This window comes from Dermacentor variabilis, chromosome 5 (genome assembly GCF_050947875.1).
Source record: "Dermacentor variabilis isolate Ectoservices chromosome 5, ASM5094787v1, whole genome shotgun sequence".
Lineage (NCBI taxonomy): Eukaryota > Metazoa > Arthropoda > Arachnida > Ixodida > Ixodidae > Dermacentor > Dermacentor variabilis.
In genome coordinates this window covers 135040773-135057014 of record NC_134572.1, presented here as the reverse complement: position 1 = coordinate 135057014, position 16242 = coordinate 135040773, and the positions used below count along the sequence as shown (strand labels likewise).

At 48.9% G+C, this 16242-nt stretch overlaps 1 protein-coding gene across 2 annotated transcripts in view; it reads left to right on the top strand.

Annotated features, from left to right (window-relative positions):
* Nucleotides 1-16242, top strand: part of LOC142583173 (uncharacterized) — a 170854-nt gene that overhangs the window by 113443 nt on the left and 41169 nt on the right. For both annotated transcript variants that reach the window (XM_075693529.1, XM_075693528.1), the window contains exon 2: nucleotides 3424-4424. In XM_075693529.1, coding sequence (XP_075549644.1) covers nucleotides 3719-4424 — 706 coding nt within the window. In that variant the 5' untranslated portion in view covers nucleotides 3424-3718. The remainder of the gene's footprint in view (nucleotides 1-3423; nucleotides 4425-16242) is intronic.

Below are 16242 nucleotides of genomic sequence, written 5' to 3'. Positions count from 1 at the left end.
TCCGAGGATACAAAATATAAAGAAAGATCCCTACGGTATGATACCTTGTAAGGGGTAACGCAAATGAAAGAGCCTGCTGCCTAGCGGCGTCAGAAAATTAAAACGGCCTGAAAAAGCCAATGGTGTTAAAAAGTCAAAGCAATTCTCTATTCAGAAAACAGACAAACAGTAACGAGAAAAATCGAAAATAAGACTAGAACAGGATTACCAGCGTAACCGGTCCAGTCGCCGGCCAATGTGCGCAACGTTTATTATCTATTTTGCCAACGGCCGCCGCGTTTCGATGGCGGCGAAATGCAAGAACGCCAATGTCCTGTGCATTGGGGCACGTTAAAGATCCCCCTGGTGGTAAAAAATTAATCCGGAGTCCTCCACTACGGCATGCCTCACGATCAAATCGTAGTTTTGGCACGTAAGACACCGAGTGCGAAGTTTGTTTAGCTGTGGTTGTGCCAGCTGTGACTCATATCTGCAGCCTCCTAATGACTTCCATGAGTAATAACGGAAGTACAAGTTCTTCATGGGGTCGCAAGATGAGGCATTAGGGCATCCCGCTTTCAAATATACCCTACACTTTCACCCAACCCCCAACCCCTTTCTTTTCTTCTCTCTCTTTATCTAACAGCAAATCAAAGGAAGTGGTGGCATATTTAGGTGACGCTAGCTGCTCCTTTTCACGCTCTTTCTGATACACACAGAAATCAATTTATAGACGCTGCGTAGAGACAACCGAAGACATACTGCGGGATTGTTCTAACCCTTCATCTGGATCTGGCTGAAGTTCGGCGCCTACATTTATATAAGTGCAGTTGTTTCCCATTGTGTTCAGCTGCAACTGGGCCAGGCGTTTTGGGAACCTCGCTAGTTCCATCAAGCAAGCGCGCAAGCTCACTCAAGCAATGTTAAACGCCGACGTATGCCACGCAATCGTCCATCTGTACCAAGATTACGCCACCGAATATTGCTCGGCATTGGAAGACGCATGTTTGCGTTTCACGTGTGGACGCTCGGGCGAGGCCCTATAGTATTGCAAGTGTTTTATGTGCTCAAGATAATGGACTTACAACGATCGCTTGCGCAAATGACGACAGCTGATGATGAAAGGCGAGGAGGGTAAGGGCATTTCCTTATCAGCCGGTGTGCGAATAGGGAAATTGTGAATTCCCTTTCTCTGAAAACGGCGTCCATGGTGTAATTATCGTCATAAGATGCAGCGTGGTCGTCGTTTGCTTTGAGATAGTTGTGCACCACAAATAACTGCTTGCGCTCGCAGACACACACTCGCGCACACACATGCGCACACGCATGCGCACTAAAACCTTATACAGGGTGTTTCACGTAATTTTAGCCAGGGTTTAAAAATATGCCGACGCACTCTAATACGACGCCGCCGAATGCATGCTGCTCACTTTTGTATGCAGCGTGTCACGCTACTTTATGTATTTTGCTTTATTGGATAATTAGTCCATATTAATTCACCAACTTCTGAAGCAACGAAGTTAGGCCAAAACACTCGCATTAGAGAGTTGTAGAGCGCTTTGCAAAACTTCCGATTAGAGAGTTTGTTACTGTCTATCTATTTAGTATTAGTGTTTTTCAGCTTACGGCGGATGCCCGCGAAATACGAAAAAAAAAAAAGAAATACCACGTGACATACCCGCTTGCATGCCGTGATTGCAGCGCTCCCAAACTGTCCGCGTACAAACGCACATAGCAACGGCGACAGGGCGGTGACGAAGGCGTTGGCTGTGCGATTAACGCCAGCGATGTGCTTTCCTCGCGGCGATTCATGCTAGCGATAAGCAGACGCAGCGGCAGCATGGCCAGCTAAATGCTATGTTCGTTTGTGCGCGGAACGCTTGGGAGCAGTGCAGTCACGACGCGCAAACGGGTATGTCACGTGGTGTTATTTTTTTTCTCCATTTCGCAAAACTGTTTATTCGGACGTTTTGCAACAGGCTCTGCAACTTTGTAATTGGAATTTTTTTCCTAGGTTTGTTGTCTCAGAAGTTGGATAATGATTACTTGGTAATTATCTAACTAAGCAAAATATAAGATAGCGTGACATACTACATAAAAAGTGACCAACATGCATTTGGTCGAGTCTTCTTAGAGCGCATAAACATATCTTTAAACTCTGTCTAAAGTTAACTGAAACATCCTGTGTATGCTTGCATTTCGCTTTCCTCAGCACTATACACAAATCGTGTACTGCATGCTCCTTCTTGATGCCAGCATGCCGCAAATATACTACTGTGTGAGAAATCTGGCTTACAAAATTACTACAATGCATTATTGAATTTTGTTTAATGGCAAGCCTTGTTACCAAGAGAACCACGGTTCAGCATTCTGGACACTGACGCGATATTTGTATAATTAATTATCCGTGCCGATTTGCGCGACATTCGTCGTGTATCGAAACGCGCCAGAGTGACTCCAATCTTTAACCCCATCAGACGACTTGCTGTCGCAACTTTCCTTGTTCGCGAGTTAGCAAGGCAGTAAAACCGGCGCCCGCTCAGCGACAAGAGCCGCTGTGTTTGTTTTTACGGCTTGGTCTCAAGCCAGGCGTTCTCTCCTTTCTCTATCGACTCGTCTTCCTTCAACGATTCCAGCTGTCTCTCTTTTTTTCTTACTTCTCCGACCTTCTCCACCACGTGAGACTCACCGTGCCTTCCTGTGGAGACAAGGCACTCGGGCCCTCTTGGACGGGTCGCGTTGTCGCAAAATTGCCGCGCGCTTTCCGCTCAAGGTTTACCAAACATGTGAGGACAGCGGATATCTCCAGGTGACTTTACGTATTACTTAAGTGGTACGATATCGTCGGGCAGTATCAGAGCGCCGCGGGATGTTCGGCACGAATTTGGCAATGGTCCTGAACGGGGACGTATACGAGTTCGCTTTTTATCGGCTTGAATAAGGTAGCAGCGCCAGGTTCTCTTCGTTTGTGACTGTCGTGTGTCGCGTACGCTTGCACATATAGCGATTCGCTCCGCATCACGGATGGAACGAGCTAGTTCGTTCGTCGCCAGCACTTTTGTTCTGTATGCGACGCTTCGAAACACACGACCGCCAGAGAAATGAAGTCTCCAACGCAACGCTCAAAGGGACGGCTTCAGGCGTGTACCGACTAACGACAGTGTATGCGGATGTATGGACGGCCGTTTGTCAATAGGTGCATTGCGAGAGTGTTGCCATAACAGTGCGTGCGATTTAGACTGCGCGGAACTTTCCTATAAATTTTGGCCATTACCACGACGACATAGCCAAATGTCACATTGTCGATCCGAAAACCCGAACCGACTCGCGTTCCTGCCATACGGCAGTTGCCACGCGAACGTTCGGCTCCGCCGATACGAATCTGTGTTCGCCGCCGAGGCGGCGCGCGACGTGACAGCCTCGTCGTTTCTCTTGTCTGCGCAGGCTTGGATGCTAGCGGCGCAGCCCCGCAGCCGGAAGCAGCAGCAGTGCCAGCGGCGGGCCTGAGCGCCGTTCGGCCCGCCACAAGCAAGAAGCGGAGAGCCAGCGAGGGAGACCCCATCACCGGACCGCGCCCTGCCTCCTCGCGCGTGTCCGTGCCTGTGCTGAGAAGAGGGGCGCGCCGGACCGGGGCCCGGTGGCCAAAGTGGCCGGCCTCGCGCTGGAGGCGGCCGAGGCGTTCGCGCTGGAGCCGCAGCCCCCACAGACAGCCACCAAGATCGGCGACCTGGACCTGGCCATGAGCTCGTACTTCGCCAACTCGTACCTGCCCGACATGCGGCCGGCGTCGGGTGGCGTCGTCGTCGGCAACGGCGGCGACCACTACGGACCCCCGCCGCCGCCGCAGCAGCCGCAGCCCAACGGCGACCACTGCGACCAGCGGCAGCAGCAGTACTTGCAGCAGCACTCGTACGGGGGCTCGCCCCAGGGCTACCCGCGGTTCCCGCCGTACGATAGGCTGGAGATCCGCGCCATCAACAGCGCCCCGAACTCTCCCAGCCCACCGGGCGGCTACTACGGTAACCACTGCGGCGTGCCCCCGCCGCCCCCGACGCCGCACCAGCAGCAGCAGCCGCCGCAGAGCATGACGCACCCGAGCGCGTACGTGCCCGCCGCGGCGTCCGTGGACGGCGGCCAGAACTGTCGCGGGTCGCCCAGCGAGGCGCCTGTGCCGCCGGCCATGGCGCAGTACCCGAGCTGCAAGATGCAGGGGGCTCCCCTGGGCGCGGGCGACCTGCCGGCCCGGGCGGCCTCGGAGTGCGTCCCGCCGCAGACGCCCGTCATGCACCAGGCGGCGTGCGGCAGTCCGCCCGGCGTCCACCACTCGCCGCCGCAGCAACAGCTCTACTCGCCCAGTCACGGCGGCATGCCCCCGAACGGCCAGCCCACGCACAACTCGGGGGCCATGCCCAGCCCTCTCTACCCCTGGATGCGGAGCCAGTTCGGTGAGCGCTCCCCCTTCTCTTCGCGCCCGAGTCGACTCGCGCTAATTGCTGCATTGCGCAAGGCAGTCCTCTCTGTGTAAGTTTTGTCGGCGGAATAATAAATGCGCATCCGTCGCCACGATCACTGCGGTGATGGTTTTGGTTTTGAGCACGTGCCTAGAAAGTGGGCAGTGTCGCCGTTGTATAGATGCACAGCACTGGGGAGCAGATGGCGTCGTATGTTTTCTATTTTCCTTTCCTTATGCTCAGGAAGAAAATGAGAGGTCTCCGTAAGGTTTTCCTGATGCCCTTTCACCTTCGCGACACATTTCATGTAGCCGCGTACGTGTCGATTTGCATAACCGTTGGTGGTCCTGCCAGATCGTCCATGCAATTTAAAACCTCCAGCGGATGCATCTGCAATAGAAACGACTGTACGTTAACACCATTTGTCTGGCGCCTGCCGTCTGATTTTATTATTTTTCTAATAGGTTTTTTGGAGGGAACGCTTGATATTAAATTAGACGCCAGCACAAACGCTTTAACCACGCCTTAACTACGATCATCATTATTATTAGTCTATTTAACTAGGAGAAAAGTGTCTTCCGCAGACTTCCTTTTGTCAGCCGTACATATCCGGAGCCCTCAAATGTTTTATTCTCATCCATCCAACTAGGCTATTCATTTGCCGCCGGCGACTGCATTTCCCTTCTCTTGACAGTCAATACTTTTATTTATAACGCACCGCTAGCCAGCTTGCGCAATTCTATTTCTCCCTTCTTGTATGCAGTGTAGAATATGGCCCGCCCTTGTTTCACCTCTAATTGAGGCTGCTATTTTTCTATCGTTTAAAATTATGCGTACAGTTTTCTTTCTTGTGCCGTCACTTGGTGCCCAGCCTTCAGCTCCTTTCAAGTTAAGTTTTGGTCATCCGGGACTACGAGGATAATTAAGGTTCTGAAATAAATTTTAGTTAATTCCCTAACGAAATGGCAGTCTATAAGAATATGGTAGGCGGCGATCGAACAACGGAAGCGTCGGTCAGAAGCGAATTTTCGACAAAGGGGATTTGACTTCGTCACTGGGGCAAACACAAGCCCCCCTTTTCGAAACTCCGGTGGCTTCCATCCGGTGGCTTCCAGCAGAGGCTTCCGGCAGAGGATTTTCTCGTCCGACCATCGCACATTGCTTGTCTTTATCATTGCTGTCCTGTCTTTTTCTATTAGAATGGTACGAATGATTTGGTCAAAAGACTGCTGGTAACACAGTGTTGGTAGCTCTCGCGTGAGGCACTCGCCTGTTTTAATTCGCGTGAGCATGTGCGGATCACATCCTGTATACGCGGAGACGTTACAGCATTAGACAGAAGTTTGGGACTCTTCCTGATGCATTTTTTTTATCGCGAAACAGTGCACACAAACAACGATAAAGTTTCGTCCGCAACGAGAACCAGTGACGTGATATCCGACGAAATGTAATGAGCAAAAAGCCTTAAGCTATTTCGTGAGGTGTTTAGTGGAGTGGAAATTCGCAGGTGCGAGCGAGCGGCTGGCGGCCTTTCGAGAAGTGAAATAAGTGTGGGTCGTATTCGTTTTTTTTAGTTGCGCCTCCTGCATGGTGTTGAAGTGGAAAGACTCTGCAGTCTTTGTTTCTCCTCCTCACTCGTCCAGACTTAGCCGCCGTCTTCTACTAAAACAGTTCTTTAGCTGCTTGCTGCTGAATTCCTCCTTTTCGCGAATTTATACTTTGGCTACTCCAGTAACAGGCGTCACGCTATCCTTGAGGAAAAAAAGACGACTGGAGCGCCATCCAGTGAACATGAGAACAAGCCGAGCGCTAAAAGAAGAAGTTGCACTTGACTTCTCCTTCTTCCTCACTTCGATGTAGCTCAACGATCCTCACTAAATGCATGCTCCGGTACGGTTTTGTACCGGAGTGTGCCAGGTACAAAAAAAAGTTTGCTGAAGGACAAAGTAAAACTGAAGCACGATGTGGGTGAACACGCAGTCAATTGGTAGTTCGAGCCCTAACGAATCCGTGCCATCGGGGTACTTGTGCATCAGGCTGTTCTTATCCCAAGCCTATCCTTATCCTGAGCCCTTGTATCCTGAAATCTTTTTATCCCCCTTAACCCTTCCCCCTGCGCAGGGTAGCCAACCGGAACTACCTCTGGTTAACCTCCCTTCCATTCTCTGCATTACTCTCTCTCTCTCTCTCTCTCTCTCTCTCTCTCTCTCTCTCTCTGTATCCTGAATCGAGGCAGACGCGCCTGTGCCGCACATTAGCGGTTCAACGTAAAGCACCCCAGCTGTGAACAGAATTGAAAAAGTTTGCGTATGAATATGTTACCTTAACGTGCCTCGTCGTGCACGTGGAGCGAACACTAAATCTCCATTTATATGCCACAATTAATTTTTTTTCGATGCTCGTCAATGCGCTTACATCTGCTCAAATAGCACCTTCGTGTGCCAAGGTTTTATTAGGGTTCCGAACGTCATATCTCGTCTCCGTGGCGTGTTCAACGTGGAAACTCCCACTTGCGAAACGGACCACGTTTTATCTGCCAGGCCTGAAAGTGGCACTTCTTCGCCGCAAACAGACAGTTGGTTTATGCGGACTAGAGTGACTGAAAAATGACATGAAATTTCATCTACGGATAATTAAATATATTTGTGTTTCGTATAGCAGTATAGCTTGCCATACGGCGTAACTCGAATGAGATTATAGCGAGTTCTTGAGGTTAGCAAGGAAGGCGTTAGTCGAAGGCGCCAGTGCCAGGAGCTACAACGCTTTCACACCTGTCCTCACGTGCTTGCGTACTTCTTTCTTTGTTTTTCTCGTGGCCCTATGCATCCTGGTACATGTCCTTGCTCTGCCCTGGAGCTCGTTGCATAGTTCCTCGCGCGAAAAGGAAAACCGCTTAATATTCTTTAACGAGCCATATCGAACACCATGCTCTAAAGGTTTCCCAGCACGACTAAGCGTCGTGCTATCTTTGTCATCAAAGCCGGCAGTGTTGCAATACCACATCAAAAAGCCATCATCATGCTGCTCTCGCTTCCGCATACAGAAACCGACTAAAGAGCCTCACTCCGCTAGCCATATTATCTCAGCCAAGCTCCGCGGCAATCCAAGAATCTGAAAATGCTCAAGTTTCCGTATATGTGACCAGCCATGCTAATAGCTTTCACAAAAGACAAGTTGCGAATGCGGTCAGCGAAGTGTCTTTTAGCGCTTAGAAATTTCGCAGGACAAAGCACATATCACTCGCGTGGCCACGTGCTGGGAAACTGAATAAACGTATACTACAGATACAACTGACGCAACAAAATTTTTCTGAGGAGAATGATTGTGAAGAGCCCTTGCGGAGCGGTGTTAGCAGTAGGGGTCTTTATAGCAACTGGGAGGCGTGCTATGCTGGTACGCATACACCGCTGCCAATGCGGCAGATCAGGTGAGCGGCGCCATTTGAATAAAGCGTATACATTCAAAACTGCGGTACTTATTCTCTCACGTGCGGCCACTGCATTTGTGAAGAGAGTGCCGAGCGTTGACCGCTCTCCCGGCAACTTCCTTCTGTAATATATACCTAACGCCGGAGGCCTCTGGTTACGTTGATCGAAATGAGAGCGCCGGTTAAACCGTATGGCGTTTCATCCTTCTCCCTCCTTTCTCACACCTTCCGATTAGTCACAGCGGTAGGCTTTCCTCTCGCAGCATTACGACAACGCGGAACACACCTGAAGTTATAGTGGATACCGGTCCGCATCCTTGCTGAACGTGACGTCGTGTTCTAGTAAATAAGTTTCCCGAAGTGTCGATTAAAGCCACCGCGTAAAAGACAATTAAGGTAACGCCCCAGGGCGCCCCCCGGAAGTCGTCGGCAAGAATTAAACAGCATTGGTACCGTAATTTGGTCGCACGTTCTTCCGTCTTCTTAGCCCTCGACGACGTCGCAGTCGCCCGAGGAGCGAATACGTGCTAAATGACGTAACCCCGACACTCGCAACCAAGCTCCAAGCACGCGTCCATTGTCGAGCATCAGCACTCGCGATGACGTCAGTGTCGCCGTAGAGGAACCGTTCGATCCTGATCGGCGTATGCGCAGGTGAGCTGGCCGTCACGCTCGGGGCGGTTCGGCGCTATTCGGCGCAGTTCCGAGGTAACGAATTCGCGACGACTGTCGGTATATTTTCGGCCGCTCCTTCTTCAGCGCAGTCGTCTCAGTAATCTCGACGTGGCATGCACTGCCTCCGGGTAGCTGCCAGCGGCGCAACGTCGGCGAGAGGGTGCGGAAAAGAGAAGGCGAGGATGACAGTATAGCGTCAGGTCGAAATTCGAGGACGTATTCCTCGTCGTAAATCAGCCGGGAGGAGGGCTCGGGCGGTTCGTCTTTGAAGCCAAGCTCGTCGGTTGCCGACGCTGCGTATACCATACCCCTCCCTGCATCGGCGTAACCGCGACGAGGTAAACGGCGCTCATCGCCACTAATCTTTCTGCTTTCTGACCGGCCTCGTAAGCCTGCCCGCCGAGCCGGTGTCGCTGGATTCCCAGAACGAAATGCGCGCGCACGCGCTTGCAGGACTGTCGCACAGAGGGCCCGGTACACGTGTGTTGAACGCGAGCGTTCTCGTTCCTCGTGCTTCTTTATTTTTATTCTTTTGTCGCGGTTTTCGAGCTCTTATTTTTTTTCATCAATCAGCTTCCTCCTTTTGTATAGCCGCGCCTAATCCTGCCTGATTCATGTCCGATCGGTCTTTTGTTCCAGGGGTAACTGGCTACCCGCGCGTATTCCTCGCCTGCGTTTCAGTCCCTTTCAAGGTCTCCGTTGCCCGCTATCTCGCTGGCTAATCGACAGGAAGGCTTGCAAATCCTTTCGGGCGTTCCTCTTTTGTTTCTTCTGCTGCTTCCTCTATGCGTATTTCTAAATGCCGTGACGCAATTTGACGTCAGTGCGTTCCGTAAGCCGAACACTAGCTTGCAACCCGCTTGGCCAACACCTTGATCTTTGCAAGCGGAATGAACAACGGGTTGGTCGAAACGTAAAATGCTGTGAGCCGAGTGGCTTTGTTAAGAGTTGGCCAAAGGCGACACTGTGTCGAGCCGCTTAGCCAATTGGCAGAAATCGAGCCAACGCGAGGTCACCGCCATGTCTTAAAACCTTTAGTTCTTGGTATATATGCTCTGTCGCGCGCCACCCCACGTGCTGTTCCGCCCGAGCGATCACACTGTTTCCGCTTGACCAGTTGGCTGCGGATTTCAATGCTTGGCCACCTGACCTTTGGTTGCTGTTGCAATTATAGCTGTGACGGGTGCGCTATCGATGCACATCTACGCCTCTGAGCTTTGAATTTATAGGCAGACTACGGACGTTCAGCTCCTCCTACAAACGACGCGACGACGCCATAACTCGCTGTTACGTAGCCGAACCGCTCCGTGTGTGCGCAACACCGCGTTCCATCTGCGTATTCTGACTCTTGGTCTTGTTCTAGCACTTTCACTGGACTGAACGTAGAAACTAATCGATTTATATCCTATAGAAAGATGAATCTAACATTCTCAACTATACGCCAACGTCTTCTGCATATCAATTCGTAGTAGCAATGCCCGTTATAAGGAAAAGTACGAAATGAGCGTACAACGAATGAATGCGTCACTGAATTTAATACCGTGCCAGCGCGATTGTTTGAGGTTAAACGCGCCCTCATACAATGTTGCATGCTACAATAATGAAGTCCCTGCTTCAACAGCCACGTGTGAGATAACATTTTGAGCAAAAGCCCTAAAAAGAAAAAAAAATGACGCACTGTATTGCTCGTTATCTTTCTCCGTCCAATTTATTTATTTATTTCCTTTATCAACGCAATTTTGAACATTGTCTTCATTGTCGGTATAGTTAAGCTTACTAAGTTATCTGCAACACAAATGTTTCCTGCGGCCGGGTAGATAGAGTTAGCTTGGAGATCCGTTGGACAGTGGGCCAAGCACGTGGCACCTGCTGCTTCCGTATCTCTTTTATGTGTGGACTAAGACGTTATGCGTGATGCAAACCACACACACACAAAAGATAGCGATCAACATCGCAAAATGAAGAATAACCAAATGGTGGATGACGTAATTTCACGCTTGAGCGCGATGTTGAAAAGAAATATTATCAAATTAACATTTGAACGCCTGTGCACGGAGTACAAAGTACAAAATAATAATAATAATAATAATAATAATAATAATAAACTATATACACTTTCAGCACCTTGAATCAAGGTTCCGCAGAATATAACAAAATAAATATTCGCACTGAAAATAACACTAGGGTAACTATGGGCATATTTAGGAGAGACAGTATGTACGGCTTGGTTATATTCCGCAGATTCTTTAAACTTGATTCATTGTCAACGGGATTGGTGACACGCATGCCATTTATCGCTGAGTATGCTTTGCAAGAATACTTTTTCCTGGTTTCACTAAAATTGCATGTTTCCCTTATTTTCTTCGAAAAGCATCCGCGCATATCGTGCATGCACAGCAAATACAGCGAGTGTTCTTTTTTTTTTTTATTTCATCTATGTTAAATTTTTTACTGGTATTCCCCCACATCACTGCAGACACTCTGTACAAACGCTGCAGCCATTGCCGTATCCGCGCCGTCTTTCGAGAGATCCACCGTTTTGTTTTCACGCTCGGCCGTTTTTCCCTTGGACGTTAATTTCGAGGGGAGTGTTAGTGAGTGGCCTCAGAGATTGCACCGGCGCGCCGTTGTGATCTCAGGGGCCACGGCTATTGGAGCTCAGTATCCGCATCGGTTGAGTGGTGGCGATTCTTTTCACTCCCTGATTTCACGCACACACACACAATAAAAAAAACGACCATGGAGATTTACAAGAACAGGAAGAAAGAAATTAGGAAGGAAAATCTGTACGATAACACGGAGGGCAGTGCCTCGCTATTTGAGGCTCTAGCTGGTTACCTCGGGACAAAAACATACCGGGGCAAATATCCGCAACAAGATGAGGCATGTTCATGCGGAAACAATCATCCGAAGGCAACTCGTCACACCGTAATGCAATGCGAAGGGATTCACCCAGTGATATCCGGAAGTAACGCAAACCTTCTAGAAGCGCTTGGATTCATAGTGGACGGAACCATCAACCGGCCAGCAGTCGAAATAAGCAAGATGCGTTTCGAGTATTGGTGTAAAAAAAACGGGAAAGAGGTTGATAGAACCGGAACCGTTACAGGCATAGGTAACGGTACCAGGTAGAAGGGAAGTTTTCAGGAAGAGAAAAAAAAAAAGATTAAGGACACGTATACAAAAATGCCGGAATTAAAATATGTATAGCATACACAATTAAATCAAGTAGGCTAGGTGACTATTCGTCACTACCCCTTTTCTAAAGCGATACCAATAAATCATCACCATCATCATCATCATCGGCAGTGAGAAATAAATGTAGACACAGGACCTTCAAAGTTGTGGAGTTCGCCGTAGACAAGTAGAAATGCCAATGTCACAACTAGTGTGACGAGAAAATATGACGTATTCTTTAATAAACATGAACTAGTGTCAGAAGAACTTCAGTTTGGCCTATCAGTGTTTACTGCATATCATATTGACCGCAAATGAAGACGGGGACAGCGGAAGAGAACACAAAAACAACACGGGCGGTTGTTGTTTGTGTTCTCTTCAACAGCCCGTGTTGTTTTTGTGTTCTCTTCCGCTGTCCCCGTCTTTTTTTGTGGTCAATATGATATGCATGAACTAGTGTGTATTTTATACATCCCTTCCTCCCTTTGCTCAAAGGTAAAATAAGGAAGTGCAGAAAATTATCACCTGTATATACTTTTGCTGGCTTGAATTGGACAATAATCTAATGTGGAACATAACACTGGTTACTTACATTGCACCTCATTGAGGGGCGATTAATTTAGGGTTTCAAGCACAAAGACAACCTTTGTCCAACACATTGAGGAAATTAGATGATCGTCCTCTGAGTGAACAGACAGTACTAGAGCACCGTCCCGATCGATCATCGGCTCAGAAGGCGGTGAAGGCACTTTTGTGTTTTCTCAGAACTTCTGGTTTGCGCGAACGGCTTTAACTCAAGTGCTGTCCGTACACGTATCTGCAACTTCTCGCTCCCTTCTCTCTCTTCTCCTTCTCCCATCCCCCAGCGTAGGGTAGCCAACCAGACTATTGACTGATTAGCATCCCTGCCTTCCTGTATTCATCTCTCTCTCTCTCGCTTTTTGCCATCTCACGCTGAGTAGGAAGCACGACATTTTATCATTCTTATTGAGATTAGCTGTCTGTCTTAACGGTGCTAAGTCTAGAGGGACGGGACTGAGTCGGGAAAGTGGTTTGTAGTGCACCAGATGGCGCCACAGACATTAGTGTTGGTGATGTGTTGGTGATGCGTTGGCAATGCGGAATGCTCCAAGAGCCTAAATATTCGCTGCACTATTAATTTAATTACGTGCTCCAGCACGGTGAGCGATGACGATTTGCTAAAACGTTCATCTCTCGGCATTCCTACCGCCTTCCTGTGGTTCGCCTGAGGTATCACTGTAACGTTTCACGTATCACGCAGGTCTACAATTCTAATACTAAATGTCGTATGCGAATTACTTTTGTTGCGACGATTGCCTCGTTACCTTGCCAATCACTGTCGTGGTTCGCGGGCTTTTTGATGCCAGCCAGTAAGGAAATGCTTTTTCGTAAGCAGTGTTTCGTGGATACTGGTCTTGGTTTTGTATACGCCTGATAACACTGGTAAAACTCTATACAAGCAGACTAGCAGGTTACGCACAATTGTTTTCTGCTTCTCCTTTCTGCGTCTCCTTTATCTTTCAGTGCACCATGCATGATATAAGATACTTTCACTTTTACAGACTCTGCCTTGATATCGGTTATTTTGTTTCATCGTGGATAACCAAAAATGACGCACACTTACATGTATACCAAGGGCCAGGAATGACAATTTACAAAGTCGGATTGTTTATATTGAAGCATCCTGAGGCATGATAGAGTACGCCCGCGTACGCGCTAAAGAGAGACTGAAACTATTCAAATGCGTACTAATTGTTAAAAACGCTGCGCATGTGACACTTATACTAGAGGCTCACAGCTGTTTCGATTTCAGGGAAAATTAATTATCCTTTATCAGTTCCAGTAAGGTTTCTTTCGGAAAAATAAATAGAACATCTTCTATGGGACGTGCCACTCACTTTAAACTGGAAATATTGACTTTATAGAGAGATAACTCTGACATTAATGAGATACAAGCCTTAATAGTGATCTAGGCCGTTCTTTACCGTGCTACCTTGCACTACACTTATCCATCCGGTTCTGCAGACGAATGCACAGCTTCATATATTACCTGCTGCACGTCAGTAACGTTCACGCGATTTCAAATCCGGAACTGGGCTGGACTAGACACTCAGGGCGATGGCGGATTAGAAAGCTGCTTTCTGCCGATCTTTCACAGCTTCGGAAAGACATGCAACCAAGCATGCTCGAACTCATTATCTATGCGAACCACGCTCCCACATTTCGTGCCGGGGGTGTAAATAACGTGAACTTACCGCGACCTGGACGAAGCAGCATTTGCCGCGAAGATTCTCATTTCCCAGGCGTTGCACGTTGCCAAAGAGAAAAAGAACGCACTTTTTTTTTTGCGGCACATCCAGCCATCCAGTAGGGCGCTGCCCGGTGCTCAGACGCGATTATTTTCTTTTTTTAGACGATCAGCACTGAACACACGTGTATAGGGCTCGGACGGACGCTTCACGTGATAAACAAAACACAGACACGAGTGTGCTCGCGCTCACATAGGCCGCCCGTACGACTTGTTCACGATGTCGTGGAACGCAGTATGCGTTTTACTTCCAGTTCCGGTCCGTGCGTTCGGTCACGTGGCATCGTCACCCCCTTGGAGGGACGACAGACATCTTTCCGCCGTTCAGTGTGGCGTGAACAATTGGCAGCAGCCCACACCGACAGGGACGGGCGGTCGCATGGGGTTAGCGTACTCCAAACCAACAACCCCTACGTTTTTTTTTTTTTTTCGTTTTTTCTCGTCCTTGTCGCCTTTCAGAGGAGAAAAAAACTAACCCCTCCGCTTGGGCGTCCAAGATGGTTTTTGTTTACAATGCCGAGCGCAACTCTTCAAAGGAGTAGTCGGCGTCATTAGAGCGGGCACGGAATGGCTCGACACCAATCCCACTTAGCTTTTCTTTCTTTCTTTTTTTCTGTTCTTGCTGTTTGAAGACCGCGAAAAGCAAGTCGCGTTCCGCGTCGCGATGCCCGTAAGGCACGCGTAACACACAGCAGGGCGTCTGGTTTGGCGCGCAGTTCGCTTTCTTGTTTATTTATATATTTTCCTTCACGCGGCTTCTGAGGCGCCTCCAGTTGCTTTCCTCCGTCGCCTCGACCCCGCATCACCCCCCTGCCTGTTGCACACTTCGAGCCGAACGCTGGTTCTCTGCTCCCGGAAAATTCTTTTTTTCTTGTTTGCGACGCCCTATAGCCTCCCTTCCTGCACTTCGATTTTTTTAGGCGGTTTGTTTTAGGGCCTATAAACGTCACCAAGATGGCTCTTTACGGGACGACCCATGTGGAGAAGACCCCGCGGGCGAGGCACAAGTGTTGGCGCTGCTTCGGGCGATCTCTTTCTCCGCCTTCCCGTTCTCTTTCTTTCTTTCTTTCTCTCTTTCTTTCTTTCTTTCTTTCGTTCTTTCACTTTTGCTCACACGCGACCTCCTCGAAGCTTTTTCCGCTCGTAGAAGCCGAGAAAAGCTCTCGCTTGGCCGTGGGAGTGACGCCGAGCGTTCAACAAGCTTGCGACATTCGACTCCTGTAGTCATTTTGTGCCTTCTGTTGCTTCGTTTTCGACTTGTTTGTAGGCTGTTTCTCTTTCTGTGCGTATACGTGAAAATCCTGTAATGATGAGTAAGCCCAGCGTCAACACAGTGACTCTATTTACGTAATGCTGTAACAAGGTTCATTCTAGACTGCATCCTCGTTGTTGCGTCTGCCTGCGTGCGACTGACACTTTCTTCCCTGTAACGCGTCTCCTTTGGCTTGCCTTAAAGGGCAACTCCGGCGATATTGCGATGTTTATTGACCTTAATAAAACTTTGAATATACGTTCTCTTTCGCGCTCTGATTATTTGTGCCAAACGATATGATTGCGAGTCATTTAGTTCTCGTGAAATTACAATTTTAAAGATGGGTTGAGTGTTCTCGACTCACGCCCACGAATGCACAACTTTTTACTGGCCACCATGTGCTTGTGACGTCAGTGTCTGCTCCTCCAATTCGCCCAGAAACGATGAAGCTGGCTGCTTTTTCTACGAGAGGACGGCGAAAAAATGTAGTTTTGGCAGACGCGATCGTCGGTATTTCTCTTCTTATTGACGTAGCACAAGGTGTTCATCTTGGGTTTCGTCAGCTGCCTTGCGCGGCGGCGGTGGCGGGTCAAAAGCAGATGGCGATTCTTCAGCGGTCATATTGTCGCTGAAATCGCCGCTGTCTCGTTCGAAAGAGCCGACAAAGCTCCCCGTGTAGTCAGAAGACATCGTCAGGTTCACTTTTTTTTTTTTTCTTTTTGTCGTGAGCACCACGTGTACTGCGTGTATACATTACGGTAGTGTAGGTTCTGACGTCATCGACTCATCGTAGACGTCATATGAAGCAGCTACCCATACCGGTTTCGGTACTTGATTTATTGGTTATTTAAAATTGTTGACGAGTTTCTAAGCAAAGTGAACCGCCCTACCGGTGACAGGACTGTCAAGGCCATTTGAAAGTGACAATATTCTTATAGGGTTAGAAAAACGC